General features: G+C 41.5%; 2 protein-coding genes across 3 annotated transcripts in view; one reads left to right on the top strand and one right to left on the bottom strand.

Moving 5' to 3' along the window:
* Positions 1-1,103: 1,103 nt before the first annotated feature.
* Positions 1,104-5,727, bottom strand: hic2 (hypermethylated in cancer 2). Of its 2 annotated transcripts, XM_051412422.1 has the most exons (3): positions 5,659-5,727; positions 3,376-3,615; positions 1,104-3,290 (listed from the first exon to the last, which is right to left on the bottom strand). In XM_051412422.1, the coding sequence occupies exons 2-3, from the start codon at positions 3,592-3,594 to the stop codon at positions 2,076-2,078; spliced, it is 1,434 nt and encodes a 477-aa protein (XP_051268382.1). In that variant the 5' UTR covers positions 3,595-3,615; positions 5,659-5,727; the 3' UTR covers positions 1,104-2,075. The 2 variants fall into 2 exon arrangements, with proteins under 2 accessions (XP_051268382.1, XP_051268383.1); XM_051412423.1 differs by lacking the exon at positions 5,659-5,727 and having other exon boundaries at positions 3,376-3,639.
* Positions 5,728-7,353: 1,626 nt separating this feature from the next.
* The window catches only part of marveld2a (MARVEL domain containing 2a), a 21,566-nt gene continuing 13,762 nt past the window's right edge, over positions 7,354-15,157 (top strand). Inside the window, exons 1-7 of the mRNA XM_051413442.1 lie at positions 7,354-7,503; positions 8,998-9,088; positions 10,135-11,136; positions 12,058-12,278; positions 12,928-12,963; positions 13,096-13,262; positions 14,807-14,978. Coding sequence (XP_051269402.1) covers positions 10,152-11,136; positions 12,058-12,278; positions 12,928-12,963; positions 13,096-13,262; positions 14,807-14,978 — 1,581 coding nt within the window. The 5' untranslated portion in view covers positions 7,354-7,503; positions 8,998-9,088; positions 10,135-10,151. The remainder of the gene's footprint in view (positions 7,504-8,997; positions 9,089-10,134; positions 11,137-12,057; positions 12,279-12,927; positions 12,964-13,095; positions 13,263-14,806; positions 14,979-15,157) is intronic.

Here is a 15,157-nt window from a genome sequence, read left to right as displayed (position 1 = left end):
AGGTCTTGAAGGAACGACCTGTTGCTCCTTTCTGGGAATTATTTGTGTCCTTTCAGTGACTCAGCAGCAGATTTATTCCACTTTTTAAAGAAAGCTGAGCAGCTGAAACTCCACTGATCCATTACTGTTCTGTGTGAGTGGAGGCGAACAAAGAGAGAGAGTTATAAGAGAAAGGAGCCAGTTGTGTTGAACTCTGACCTCTCTGACACAACATAAACGGGCCGTAAACAATAAACACCAAAGGGGGCCGTCACATGTTTGATGGGTTGAGGAAGAGCGCTGCTGGTGAAGATTATCTGAGGGAAGTGAGTTAAAGGAAACTTGGAAAAGGCTAAAAATATGTTTAAAATATGTTATTATGCAATGAACTGATGATAAGAGGCAGGAACATAAAAACCCTTTTATGCCAGTGACACAAAGGAAGTGGGAGTTAAAATTTGTAGTGCACAAAAGGACCCTTCCTCCCTCCTCCCTCCTCCTCATCAGTAAGCAGAAGAGGGTCTCGGGGGGCCCCTGGGGGCGTATTCACAAAACCAAAAACTAGCTCCAAAGTCCGGGATTCACGAAGACCTGCTCACAATCACTCTACTCCTGCAGATAATGAGCCATGTGAGGAAAAATAATCGTTTGATAATAGACTTTGTTGATGGGAAGGTGAGTTAAAGGTGCAGTGTGTAACATTTAGGAGGATCTACTGTGCTTAAAAGAAGAGGTTTCTCCTACACGCTTGGAAAGCTGAGCCGTATTCAGATGGTTTCAATCTGCATCTTCACCACTAGACATCACTGAATCTTACACACTGGTTCTTTAATAACGATCGAATCAGCTCAGTAACAAATCAAATCAACCCAGTTAGGAGTCAAGTTTCTTTCAGGGCGCCATTTGAGCTGCTTTAGCCGACCTACCTTTGCTGCTTCCTCTGCAACCCGCTTCCACCGCAGCTTCTCCTTTTCTGCTTTATCTGATTTAATAAATACCTGCTCTGTTCTGTACACTGGGGAGTCTTTAGTGCGGCTCTCCTCGTCTTAAGTTTTAAGGTCCCAGAATGGAGCCAGACCGCCAATATAAGCACACTGCATTTGGAAATAAAGTTTTTCTTTTGACAAAAGTGGTGCTGACTCAAATAAAGCTGCAGAATTACCTGATCAAAGGAAGAAGACAAACAATAATATGCAGAAGGTGTTTGTTGCCAGACTGAATCTACTTAAGCAAATATTTAATTCAATGTATGAAATCTGTGACATAATGAAACTTATCTGTTCATTCACATTTTATTTCACATTCTCTGACACACAGTCAACCAATCACACAGTGAATAAGTTCACACTTCTGTTACTCATTTAGGGGAGTGTACAGCCATATAATGTTTACTATGCTCACCATCTTTGTTTAGCATGATACCATGCTTACATTTTAATTAACTGGTACTAAACACAAAGTCCAGCTGAGGTACTGGACAAATATATTATAAAGAGTGTGATGTGTCATTTGCTTATAACCGAATAAAAACGTCCAACGGAACAAAAAATTTACTTTTTCACACTTAAAGTCTTTAAAGTTTGAACTATTATGTTATATTAACATATTAAAAAAAATCTCATAACATTAAATAATGATAATATAAGTGGTTCATCGTATGCTCAAATACAACGTGAGCGGAGAACTTAAAGGTCCAGTGTGGAACATTGAGAAGGATCTATTGTCAGAAATATAATATTAATAGGTATGTTTTCATTAGTGTTTAATCACCTGAATATAAGAATTATTGTGTTTTTGTTACCTCAGAATGAGACGTTTTTATCTACAGAGGGAGCACGTCCTCTTCTGGTGGAGTCCGCCATGTTTTTGGCTCTAGATAGGTCCTTTTTCGCAGCCACCTTAGGTTCTTCTACACGCTTGGAACGGGAGGGTGGGGCGAGGTGATTGTAATCTGCAACTACACCACTAGATGTCACTAACTTCCACACACTGGTCCTGTCTTTTAACCTTGAAAAAACACTCATTCATCAAGTACAAATATGCACATAAATAGCATGTAGTTATCACTGGATCGTGATTTGTGTATGAGGTGCCGTCTACACTGAGACCACTGTGTGTATCTTTAGATGGCTGATGATGCTCCGCTGCTGGGTGAACTTCACGCCACAGAGCTGACACTCGTAAGGCTTCTCTCCCGTGTGAATCCGCATGTGCTCCATCTTGCGGTACTGCCGCGTAAAGCGCATGCCGCACTCCTCGCACGCGAAGGGCTTGAGCCCGAGGTGGCTGCGCATGTGCCGCGTCATGGTGCCCCTCTGCGTGAACAGCTTCCCGCAGACGTCGCAGGAGAACGGCCTGGTTGGCCAGTGGCTCCTCTCGTGCTGGGTCAGCAAAGCCACGTCGGCGTAGCTCCTACTGCAAACCGAGCAGGCGTGACGAGGCCGGGTCACATCTGCTTTTGGTTCTTTTGTGTCCTGATGCTCCTCTGTGTCCTCAGCTTTCTTTCTCAGCTCCTCAGTGGTGTGTGAGGCTACATGAGTGATGAGCTGCTCGGAGCTTGGGAAGCCTCTCCCGCAGGGGATGCACATATACGTGTCGTACAGAGCTGGTTGTACCGCGGGCTGCGGTTGGTGGTAGATGTAGCTGGCAGGTTTAACCTCCTCTTCCTCACTCACGCTCTCTCTCAGCTCGTCCTTCAGGACCAAATCTCCCTCTCTGACCTCGGCTTGGTCCTCCAGCTCTCCATTGTCCACTTCCTGTCTCTTTGTTTGCACTCTTCCTTCCAAACAGCTGCTGGATCGGGGCCTCTTGTGTGCTGCCGTTTGCTGGGAGTCTGAGGTTGGGTGCCGCTGCTCGCTGTGCTCTAATCTTTGGTTACAGAAAGCTGAGATGGCGTTAAAAGGTACGTCATCTGATGAATTGCTGCTGGAGTGTGGGGAGCTCTGCTGCAGGCTTCCAGTCGGACTCTTCCTGGTCAGCTTTATCCTCAGGCCTGTCTCTACACTTCCATTGAGGCCGACTGCTGCTGATGAGTTAACAGACACACGTTGTGCCTGAAAAAGCTCCTCCTCGGACAGATCCTCCCTGTGGAGCATCTGATTATGACTCTGCTGTACCTCCATAGATCCTGGATGGAGGTGGCCTTTGATGGTGGAGGATGTCCAGTCACTGGACTTGCAGAGTTTCCTGCGACACAGAGCTGCTAAGTCTGACAGCTGCAGGTAGGACGCAGCTCTGAGGAGGTCAGACACCCCCTGGTCACTAGCATGGTGAGAGGTAGACAGCTGACCTGTGTAGATGAAGTCCAGTACCTGATAGAAGTTGATAAAAACCTCATTACAAACCCTTAGATGAACAAAAATCACCAGAATAACTTGAGTTTTTGTGGTTTCTCACCTGTTTGAACACTAAAGGATTCACCACGGCGGCGTTCAGGGTGATGAGGTTGTCGTGCAGCACGAGGCATTTGAAGTAGCTGCTGCAGGCTGCCAGGACGTTCTTGTGGGCTCTGAAGAGAACGTTTTCTACCACGATGATCACGTCACACCAGTGTCCTTTGGATCGTTGCTGGTTCAGCTGCAGCAAAAGCTGTTCAGTGTAAGACGGCCGCTCCATCTCGAAGACTGGGTTACAGTCCTGGGAGACAGTTGAGACAGGAAGGAGAGGATCATTTATGACTCAATGCAGTTCTCCATAATTAACTTTCATCCACAGTGACAGGAACAGGAGCTAGATGTGTGTGTGCGAATGCTAAATGAGGGAATGTTTTCACTTAATTGTTATTTGGTCTTTTTCAAATGTGCATGGAAACGTGAGCAAGAACAGCTGCAGAGGATTTCTGAGGGGAACATGAATGTCTGTACTAAATCTTGCGCCAGTCTTTCTGGTAGTTGTTCAGATATTTAACTGGATAAATGAAAGGTTTGACCTGCTGGTGGCGCTAGAAGAGAAGTCTGAGGATCACCAACGTCTGCTGGATTCATCCTCTCTCAAACTTTTCAAAGTAATTCATTGTAATAGTTGTGGAGATGTTTCAGTCTGGACCACCACTTCAGTCCAGACTGAAACATCCACCATCTCTTGAGCCGCATCGCTGGCGGGGGCTAAAAATACTTTAACTGATCTGCAGGAGCTCTATCAGGGAGAGAAAGGTGGTTAAAAAGACAAGAGAACTCCACCCTGCTCTCTTCTATCTGCCGTGGCACAGTTACAGCGAACAATACCAACACTACACACAAAGACAATCAATCATCTTTCACTGCACCTGATCACTTAATGTGTCGAATTATTGATTACAGAATGAATCCACAACCTCTCTGTGGAATAAAACAACTAACAGTCGTGAGAAGTAAGTTTCTCAGTGTCTTTTATTCAGTCTTTTCTCAGTTTGATGGATTATTTCTGAGCACCATCTGTTCTGCTGCAGATACACCGCTATCTCCGGGACCTGGGTAAACGCTGGTACTAACAGCAACATCTGTTCTGCCAAACATAGATACAGATTACTCTTTTCTCACTGGATGCTTTTTTTAAAAAAGAAACAGAAGACTTCAACAATCTTAAGTAGTGCACACTTTTACTTTACTGGCTTTTGGCCAGTAAATCCCAGTAAGAGTCAGTCTGAGACACTGATCCAGTCAATGAACTGTCCACTTTACCTCTGGAAGTATTCAGATACAGAGGTTGGAAGGTACTAATTACAAATACTTTGTTAGTGTACTTAAGTAGTTTTTCCAGGTATCTGTACTTTGCCAAACAAAAGATAAACAGAAACCTGCTCTCTTCTTTTCATCCATTTGCACATGTTTGCAGCAGCTTTGACCTTCAGCCATTAGTTTGTGGCAAATGAAATAGAAAACAGAATTATGTTTTTATATTAACTGGATATGAAGTGGTAGTTTAAATTGATATGAAAGAGTTAAAATAATAATCAAGGCAGCAGGATTATATTATATTTTTGACATCATGTTGTGGGCCGGAGGGCTGGAAATGGCCCCCGGGCCGTCAGTTTGAGACCCCCGATCTATACTGATTGTTCAAAATACAAATTGAATTAAAGAGATTAACAAATATTCCAAATACTTTTTAAAATTATTTTATTTCCCATGCTCGTAATCTACAACAATCACGTTTCCATTTAAAATAATAAAACTGTGTTTTTTTAAGATTTAAACAGAATTTAAAATGTCCTAAGAGGAAATTCTTTAATGAGCAAAAATAATCTTATTCAGGTTAAACTAGTCGGAAATATTTTAACCTGAAGAATCGATCAGAATTAAAACTCGAACCATTTCTTATATTTACAAAATGTAAAAGAAGCTGCTGATATTTCGCTAATAAACTGCAGTGATGGTGGAATGTGACCAAACTAAGTACATTTACTAAAGTACAATATTGAGGTTTATACTTCAACTCCACATTTCAGATGGAAATATTGTTTCTTTTTAACTTCAACATGTTTGTCTAGTTACAGTCCAATACAAAATACTTCAAAATGAGCTCCAACAACAGTAAAATCCTGCTTTTACGTTAAAGCATGAGACATAATAATCTAATAATATCATATATAATAATAATAAACAAAATCATAATATATCATATACAATAATACAATAGTTTTTTTTTCCATCCTCCACTATAGAAAAGTTATTAGTTATTAATTGCTTTAAATGAACCTACCAGGAGTCAGCAGGTGCTGATGTGCAGCCCAGGAGAGAGCCACAGTGAGACAGCAGCAGTGAGACAGCAGTGAGACAGCCACAGTGAGACAGCAGCAGTGAGACAGCAGTGAGACAGCCACAGTGAGACAGCCGCAGTGAGACAGCTGCAGTGAGACAGCTGCAGTGAGAAGTGAGACGGCCGCAGTGAGGAGTTCTGATGAACTACAGATGGTGGCTGATAAACCTTAAACCAATGAACCATCCTCCTCTAAAAACCTGCAGCAATAATAATGTTAATAATAATGTAATTAATAATGTTAATTAGTCAGAGTTGAGCCTGTTGGCTGCACAAAGCGAGTATCAGATAAGTTAATTTAACTCAAAAACAGTTGAAACTGATCACATAAAGAATGTTTAGGAAAACAAACACTCTTGATAAAGTATTTTAGTAATTTTAAGTGACTTTGTATTTTAAAATGTAAAAATATACAATATTATGATGCTTTAAACGAACTGTGTGATATACTAATTATTTGATCAGAAATCTGTTTTAATTTTGTGTTTTTAATGTGATTCTGAGAGAAAATTAAGAGAAAAGCAACGTGTGTAAATACTTTTGTACATTAAAAACTAAATATTGATTCATTTATTGATTAAAATACTGAAACTTGTAGAAATTGTGTGTGTGTGTGTGTGTGTGTGTGTGTGTGTGTGTGTGTGTGTGTTATACTGTAACTACAGAGTGCCATCTAGTGCTCAGCAACAAAACTTGCTGCAGATTATCAGGTGGAAGAAGAATTCAGGTCCTTCAGTAAAAATACAAATACCGCTCTGTGAAAATACTCCACTACAAAGTATCATCAATATTATCAATATTATCAATCTATAAGATCATTATCACTGTCCTGTGAGAACCACATATCTCTATAAAGTCAGAAAAAAATGTCTTATTTTGACATTTTGACAAGTTAATCCAGTGGTTCTCAACCTGAGGGTCGGGACCCCCACTAGGGATCGCCAAAGCTTCACAGGGGGTCACGAGGGGTGTAAGAAAACTTAAAACATATACACAGTAGGTCTGTATCTCAGCATTTGGTTCATTTCTTAAGAAAAATAAATAAATTTGTAGTTTAAGTTTAATTAGTATGTATGAAAATAAATAATACAGACAGAATTATACAAAAAGATCCTAAAAGTTTCAGAATAACTGAAAATAATTTGCTCAAAATTCCTCCAAATTCCTCATTTTACACAAAGCACCTGCAGTTATTGTGTTTGTTGTTCTGTACTGTTATTTATCTGCATTAAATATAATATATTTATAAAATATGTCACAATCAGGAATCGTCAGTTTACGAAATGATAGAGAACTGGTTCCTTAAGGAAAAAGGTTGGGAACCACTGACTTAAACATTTCACATTATTTTGACTTAATATCTCAAAGTATTGACTTAATAACACAAAATAATGACATAATATCTTAAAATCAATATTTTAAGAAGGTTTCTTCTTAAAATAACTTATAGAATCTTTTTTTTTATTGGCGGTAAAAAGCTTCCATACTTCCCCCTCTGCTTATCACTGAGTGTATTAGTCACAGTATCAGTGTGTGTGTGTGTGTGTGTGTGTGTGTGTGTGTGTGTGTGTGTGTGTGTGTGTGTGTCTCTCAGGTGTGCAGTTTTACCAACAGGTACACCCCCCCCTCCCCCTCCCCCTCCCCTCTCTGTCTGAGTGACGTCACAGGGATGGGCAGGTCACGTGGTCGCCTCTGAGGGAGACCTGTTGGTGTAACGTTGCTGAAACAGGAGAAAGAAGGAGACGGAGAAGGAGAAAGAAGGAGTAGAAGGAAAGGGAAGCGAGCAAGGTAAGCAGGCTGCAGACTCTGTTTACATCCTATAAAGTAACTATCGATCAGCTCGCAGCGGTGGGATATCGATTAGGGCTCGTGTGCGGTTCCAAATGGGAACTTTTAATGTCGAGGAGTGAGCGCGTTAAAGTTAAAGTGAGAGTGAAGTCCAACCTCGCTGTTATCGCCAACAGCTCGCTGAAAGACAACAGACACCCAGGACTAGTTTCTCTATAAAGCTCCAGCCTGTTGGACTCTAATAGAACAGCATAAAGGCCGATAAACACCTAACACGTAGTTACATTAAAGTGTTTACCTGACCGAGCCCTCTGGCTGTGTGCCAGTTATCAGGCCTCCTTCACTACACACATGATTACATTACTACATACTAATATTACATTATCAGTAAAAACACACTATTGTTTTTATTACAACACACAGCCGACGTGTTTGTACACTCCTGTGTTATTATGAAACTGTTTCCAAAAGCAGTCTGACTCAACCTGAGGACACACAATGAGTGGGTGGAAGAAGCACTCTGATCCGTTACTTTAATCAAAGTACCAGTGCGTAAAAATACTCCATTACAAGAGTAGGTCCTGCATTCAGAACCCAGGTAAGGTTACCCAACATGTTCTGGAAAACCTGGAGATTTACAAACTAGTTTTCCAGTCATGGAGACACCTGGAAATTCATTCAAATGACCAAAATATCCTGGAAAAGTATTAATCTAATCTAGAGCTGCAGAATGAATCTAAATTATAATTGAAATTACAATATGTCCAAGTGCAAGAGTTTCGTTAAAGGTAAAATATGTGACAGCGTTGTAATGACGTACTGTAGAGCTGCACAGATTCCCTGAAATACACATGTTGTTCTGCAGGTTTAAGAAAGTATGTTTGTTTCATGCAAACGCAAACAAATGTCAGTTTTTTTATTAGTGAAAATCTAATTTGTGATGCAAAAACAACCATTCCCTCACTAATCCTGAATCATATCACAACATCTGACATTATAATAGAAATATGAGGTTATATTGTAATACTCCATTACAGGTGGAAGTCCTGCAAGTTACAAACATCCAGTTCACCTCCTCTTCTCCCCTCAGACCTTTAATCAGGGTTCCTGTGTGACCTGGAAAACCTGGGAATTTAGAGACTAGTTTTACAGTCATGGAAACACCTGGAAATTAAAAGAAATATTCTGGAAATAATCTGTGTTGCCCTGGAAAATGTTAGTTGTATTTTAGCTCCTCACTCTGATTGGAAATTGTAGTAAACTTTAGTCAAATCACCGGAAAAGCTGCGAAAAAAATCGGTGGGAAACTGCAGAAAGTGAGCTGGGCGAGCGTCCCATAAACACTTTATCATCAAAATGTGTCAGTACTCGGCCTCGCGGTGAATTATATGACCACTTATATGACCACATTGTCAAGAAATCTCCTGGAAAAGGTCCTGGATTTCTTAAAAACCAGAGTGTGAACACTGCTAACGCCTCTGTTTGTCTCCCCAGGTTGATTCCTCGGTACTCTGTGTTCATACCAGGTTTGCATTCTGACCTGCAGGCCAATGTAAGTCGTGTTGAGTGACTGCGTGTGAAAGAGGTATTCAAGCTCAGTTCATATTATTTTTTACCTCTCAAAGATCCACTTAAAGGAAATTTAAGGCTTTTTAAGGGCTGATTTAGTCAATAATGCATTTTTGTGCTGTCTGCAACAACCACCGGTAAGTTGAGCCTCTTATTATCAGACTTTAGTGGTTATAACAACAACGGGGGGGGGTCGCAGCACAAAAATGCATTCTTGACTCAGCATGCATGGAGGATTCTGGGATAACATCTTCACTCATGAGGGCCTTTTTTTTCTCTGGTGACCTCCGGTACTGGGGGGGTTAGCTCTAATTGTTCGGTACCGAGCTGCATGAAGGATATTCTCTAATGTTCTGATCAGTCTGGAGTTTGTTTTTATCTTCGGGGTTCTTCTTCTTGTATATTTCCTCTCTTTGCCTTTAGTTCTGGTAATTGATGATACGCTGAGAGCTTAAATCATTCCTCGGTTAGTTGATCGACAGAGAAATAACTGGCTGATAAAAGATTCATTCATTTGTTTTTAAAGCAAGAAGGCAAACATTCCTGAGTTCCTGTTTGACAGTTGTGAGGATTTCTGATATTTCTGATATTAAATTGAGTATTTTGGGGTTTTTATCTGTTGTTTAGGGGAAAAAACAAAACATTTGAGGATCCTTTTCAATAATAGTGATGCTTTTTCACTGTTTTCTGACATTTTTATAGAACAAATGATTAATGGAGGAAGTTATGAGCTGATGCATTATGGAAATAACCTTTATTGTGCTAAATATGAAATATCAATCATTAGTTGACTACAGATTTATCAGCTGGTTAATCGTTTATTAAGCAATCTGGATTCAATCTTGTCAAAGATTTTTATTTAAATGTTGTGAAACAGAGAAAAGGAACATAGTGAAACTCATGTTTGAGTAGCTGGAACCAGGAAATGTTTGGCATTTACTTAAACGATATAACAATTAGACAAATATTTTCCTGTCGAGCAACTGATTACTCTCAGCTGTAATCCTTTTACTCTAACTACCTCATTGAAACAGTACTGATGATGTTGTTGTTTGCTCTCAGGGATCATCACCATCCTCATGTCCTATGGAGGAGGTTTTTATGGACGCACTGAGCGCGTCCGCCAGGCGCCCCACTATGACACGGTGCCACAGGGCTCTTTACCCCGAGCAGACTCCCTCGACCTGCAGCCGCTGAGGGAGCAGAGATCGGCTCACCTCGCTCAGAGCGCCGACCCCCTCCCTCCTCCGCCTCTGCCGGACCAGCCTCCTGTGGGCCCTGAGTTCGATCCCAGCGGCAGCGAGGACAACGCAGACCGCGACCTGGACCCCGACCTGGTCCCTGACCCGGCTTCCGACCCGGCCCTCGACATTAAACCGGTCCACCGCTTCATCCCGGACTCCTGGAAGAACTTCTTCAGAGGAAGCAACCGCAGCAGTAACAAGCCCTGGTCCATGTCTGCCTCCTCCACTAACAACAACAACAGCACCACTGAGGGGGTGCGCTGCTCTCCTCCACAGTCCCCCTCTGTCCCGGGATCCTACCGGGATCCGTATGGCGGCTCGGGCAGCAGCTACAACTCCCGCAAGGAGCTTCTGGAACTACGGGACGGCCACGAGTCTGTGTCAGGGCGCACCTACCACACCGGTCTGACCTACAGCGAGCGAGTGGAGGAGTACCACCTGCGCTACGCCTACATGAAGTCCTGGGCCGGACTGCTGAGGATTCTGGGCTGCGTGGAGCTCCTGCTGGGGGCCGCCGTGTTCGCCTGCGTCTGTGCGTACATCCACAAAGACAACGAGTGGTTCAACATGTTCGGGTACTCGTCTCCCGGAGGAGCATACGGAGGCGGTTTATACGGCGGCACCACAGGCGGGTCCTACTACACAGGGCCCAAGACCCCGTTTGTGTTGGTGGTGGCAGGGCTGGCCTGGTTGGTGACTGTGATCATGTTGGTGCTGGGGATGACCATGTACTACCGCACCATCCTGCTGGACTCCTCCTGGTGGCCTCTGACGGAGTTCACCATAAACCTGGCTCTAGCAGTGCTGTACATGGCAGCAGGTGGGTCACACACACACACACCTGAACCACAAACACTGTCACTCCTGGGACTGTGAGTCCACGCAGGTTGTATTTGTTCAGGTGCTGAGAGTGTGTTTATTTGTAAGGGACCGTGTACAGTGCTGATAAGAGCTGCAGGTCACAGTGAGAGCTACAAAGATTAGTCCGTTAGTTGTCAACCTTAGTCTTTAGTCCTTTATGTAGGGATAGACCGATTATCAGCTTATTATCTCATCCAATATTCGGTATTTATCTGTTTGTTTGTTTTCTATATATCTATAAATCATCTGCCACGATTATTTTTTCCTTCCTGATACAATAATAAGTGTTCAAAATATATATATAATATTATTTTTTAACTCACTACTAACCCTGTATGATCGCTATCATTGTTGGATGTTGCAGCTGGTAACTGTTGAGTTAATTTTACTGTTATTATACATCATCCTTTATTAGTGGATTTATGTTTTGTGTATGAAACTGCAAAGTAAATAAAGTTATTAAATAAATGTAGCGGAGTAAAAAGTGCGATATTTGCCTCAAAATGTAGTGGAGGTGTAAAGTAACATAAAATTTAAATATTAAAATAAAGAAGTACCTCAATTTGTACATAAAGAAGTTGAGTGAATGTACTTAGTTTCACTCCACCACTGGTTGTTCCGAATTTTGACACTAAAGGTTTTATGTTTAATTGCAGATGTCTGTTATTGGTTTCTTTGATTACTAATAATCGGCATCTGTATCGACCTTAAAGAAACATTGGTCGATCCTTAACTCAATGACAGTAAACTGAATATGTTTTTCCATAAATAATTAGAGGTCTATATTTAGTTTCCTGAGGATTGATCAAGCCACAGTGTGATCCGTTCGATGCCAGTAAAGGAAAGTTTTATTAAAGCATGTGTGTATTTTGTTCACCAGGCATCGTTTATGTCCGAGACACGACCCGCGGAGGGCTCTGCTCCTACCCGGTCTTCAACAACGGCATCAATGGGGCGTTCTGCAGGACAGAGGCGGGCCAGACCGCCGCCATTATCTTTCTCTTTGTTACTTTGGTCGTATATCTGATTGGAGCCATGGTGTGTCTCAAGCTGTGGAGACATGAAGCTGCACGCAGATACCGGGAGAAGTACGGCCAGGAGGTAAAACCTCAGTGTCTTTGTGTTTGTGTTGTTGACGGGGTTGGGTACTGAGATTCCTCAAAACCGCTCAGAGATTCTTCTTAAAGCTTAAAGCATCATTCCAACACAAACCTGTTCACGCTCACTGCAATGCAACAGCACACCACATCATTTGAACATAGAGCTTTGGAGCAGGCGGAGTCTGTGAATCCTACCTGTGTGCTGCAGAAAAGGTGCACACACAGTCTGGTTTATAACTATGTGCTAGCTTCTGAGATGCACAATATATATTTATATTAATATTAATGTCAGGGCTGTGCAGTATGATGATAGAAGAGCACCTATTGTTTCATATTTTGCTCTGTCGTTTATTTAATTGTGTCACAAATCACGTTCTTCGGGAGTTCGTATGAGAGAAATATGTGCTCTGGAGGGGTTGATGAGGCAGGGATACAATGCAAAACTCCTCACACACTACTTTAATCTGCTCACCTTGCTGTTCTCTTTTTACAAAATACGTAAGCCATTGTAGTTTTTGCCAGTTTGGGCGTGAAATAGATCTTAAATTAAATTCATAATGGTCTTAAAAGGTCTTGAATTGACCCTGTTGAAGCCGTCAGAAACCCTGTGTGTTCTACATGTTAACCGGATTATGTTTTTGTTTACACAGATGCATCCATCTGACATCCGAACCACACAATCTTTGGTGAGTATCCTGTGATGCTGTTCAGTGTAGAAATCAATAGTACTGACTCATTCATTCAGGATATACAGTCACAGTATCCAGTGGCTCAGTCTGCGCAGTTATTCTAACACAGTTGTTTCTGTGTCTCTGCAGATGGTTCCAGTAGTTCCAGGTCCTGCAGCCAAAGTTCCTGAACAGGTCCAAGGCTCCTCTGTCGTTCCCATCCAGGCTGCTCTAAAAGCAGTCCCACCAAAGGTTTTACAGGGAGCTATACCATCAGGGCACATTCCAAAACCTGTTATTATGCCTGACTACATTGCGTAAGTGCTGCTACAAAATGCAATATACTGTAAAGTGAGTTGTGCATGTGAGGAGAGGTCGATATAATACAGCTAACAACTAACTTATTATCAATTAATCCACAGGTTGTCTTCTCAGTTAATTATTTGGGCTTTCAAATGTCAGAAAGCTGCAAGAAATGGTCAAAAAACTCTGAAAAATGTGATATTGCAGGAGACTTAAGGTCACTGTGTTCAGCTATGTAGTGATTTTTTTTGGGCTGGAAGGAAAATAGACCTTTTCTTTAAGGATTGTGCACTTATATGACTCTGCAAAGGGACTCAAGGCTGCTCTCTTCAATTCAATTTAAGATATACATTGTTATTTTTTACTGCATTATATACCACACATAAAAACAGTGCATATCTGATAACACACACATCGATACCAGTATGTCTGCAATAGGCCAATATCAGCTGATAATATCTAGCTCTACATTACACATTGTTGCCCTTTAGTTTAGTTCTGCTCCGGTTCCTGTTCACTCCAGTACACATGAAGTCATACAGACAGTTGACTCTTTTATTGGTTTATATATGTCGCACTTTAATGCTTCTGATGTGTATGTTTATGTTCTCTGGTGTCACAAAGAGCTCACAAAGAAATAACTGATTATTATTATTATTTATTTTACACCTATAAACTTTTTAATGGACCAACTGTAGGATGAGAGAACAACACACTCTCAGCTGCTTCTGATCAGGAAAAAGGTCGCTGCGCTCACATGCTGACAGAATTATGTGTTACCATGGTTACGAAAAAAGATTTGCATAAACATTTACATCTCTTCCGATAAGATCACTTTCTGATCTGCTGATCATAAAAGCCTGTGGTTGGTCTGTTAGTTTTCAGACCTCACACCAGAGTGGAAGCGGACCCGGGTCCTCTGGTCTCAGGTCGGGTTGTTCAGTCCACGCCAGGGTTTGATTGACAGCTTTAATGTCAGATTAAACGTGCTGTAGTTAACCGGCAAACACACCTGAGATTGTTGTAACCTGAACACAACAGGTTGAGATGTGAAAACAGGCAAAGAGAACCAGGAAATATGTACGTGTGAGGAGGAGCTGCAACCGCTGTATTATTTACATTTGAATTAAACTGACACACTAAATCAATTATTAAAGCTGTTATATATATATTTTCTGTCAATCAATTAATTGTTTCAGCTTTTTTAAAGCAAACTCAAGACTTCCCTTTTTAGTCTGGCTTTTAATTGGTTTTTATTTCTGTTTTTATTATTGTTATTTATTTGTTTTATTGCTTTTTTCTATTTATACGTTCTAATTATTTTGCTTTTTATTACTCTGTTTACTTTTTCTATTATTTAATCTGTTTTATTACTTTATTTATCTATTTGTTCACCTGACTCAGTTTATTTAGTGTCCTATTTTCTTCATCTTTTTCTAATTCTGCCTGCAGTGTTTTATTGATCACAAAAGCATTTTATGTGTGTGTGGTGTGTTGCTTGTATGGAAAATGCTTTACAGTATAGTTTCACTCTTTGTTTTCTGCCTCCTCTCTGCAGGAAGTACCCGACGATCCGGTCGGACGAGGAGCGGGACCAGTACCGAGCCGTGTTCAATGACCAGTACGCGGAGTACAAAGAGATCCACTCGGACGTTCAGGCGACCCTCAAGAAGTTTGACGACATGGACGTCATGATGCGCAGTCTGCCCCAGCACCCCACCAGCCAGATGGTGACTGGTTACCACTTCCTGTCTCCTGTGCTTTTCAAAATAATACTCAGTCGTGTTATCTTCTTAGTAGAGAAGAAGTAGAGTCTGTCTGTACCCGAGTTACTACAAAACTACCAGGTTTATCTAAATTATAGCTGCATAAAAGCCGTTTTAATCTCATTTGTGAGTTTATTGTTCTT

The sequence above is a fragment of the Dicentrarchus labrax genome, unplaced genomic scaffold (assembly GCF_905237075.1).
Source record: "Dicentrarchus labrax unplaced genomic scaffold, dlabrax2021, whole genome shotgun sequence".
NCBI lineage: Eukaryota > Metazoa > Chordata > Actinopteri > Moronidae > Dicentrarchus > Dicentrarchus labrax.
Note: the sequence above shows the minus strand (reverse complement) of the source record. Positions and strands in the feature narration are given on the sequence as shown.

Excerpts from the sequence above, each read along its gene's own strand:
- hic2 (XM_051412422.1), bottom strand. The coding sequence starts at position 3,594 with ATGGAGCGGCCGTCTTACACTGAACAGCTTTTGCTGCAGCTGAACCAG. Across the intron at positions 3,291-3,375 it reads ATCCTTTAGTGTTCAAACAG|GTACTGGACTTCATCTACAC; the intron begins GTGAGAAACCAC and ends AACTTCTATCAG.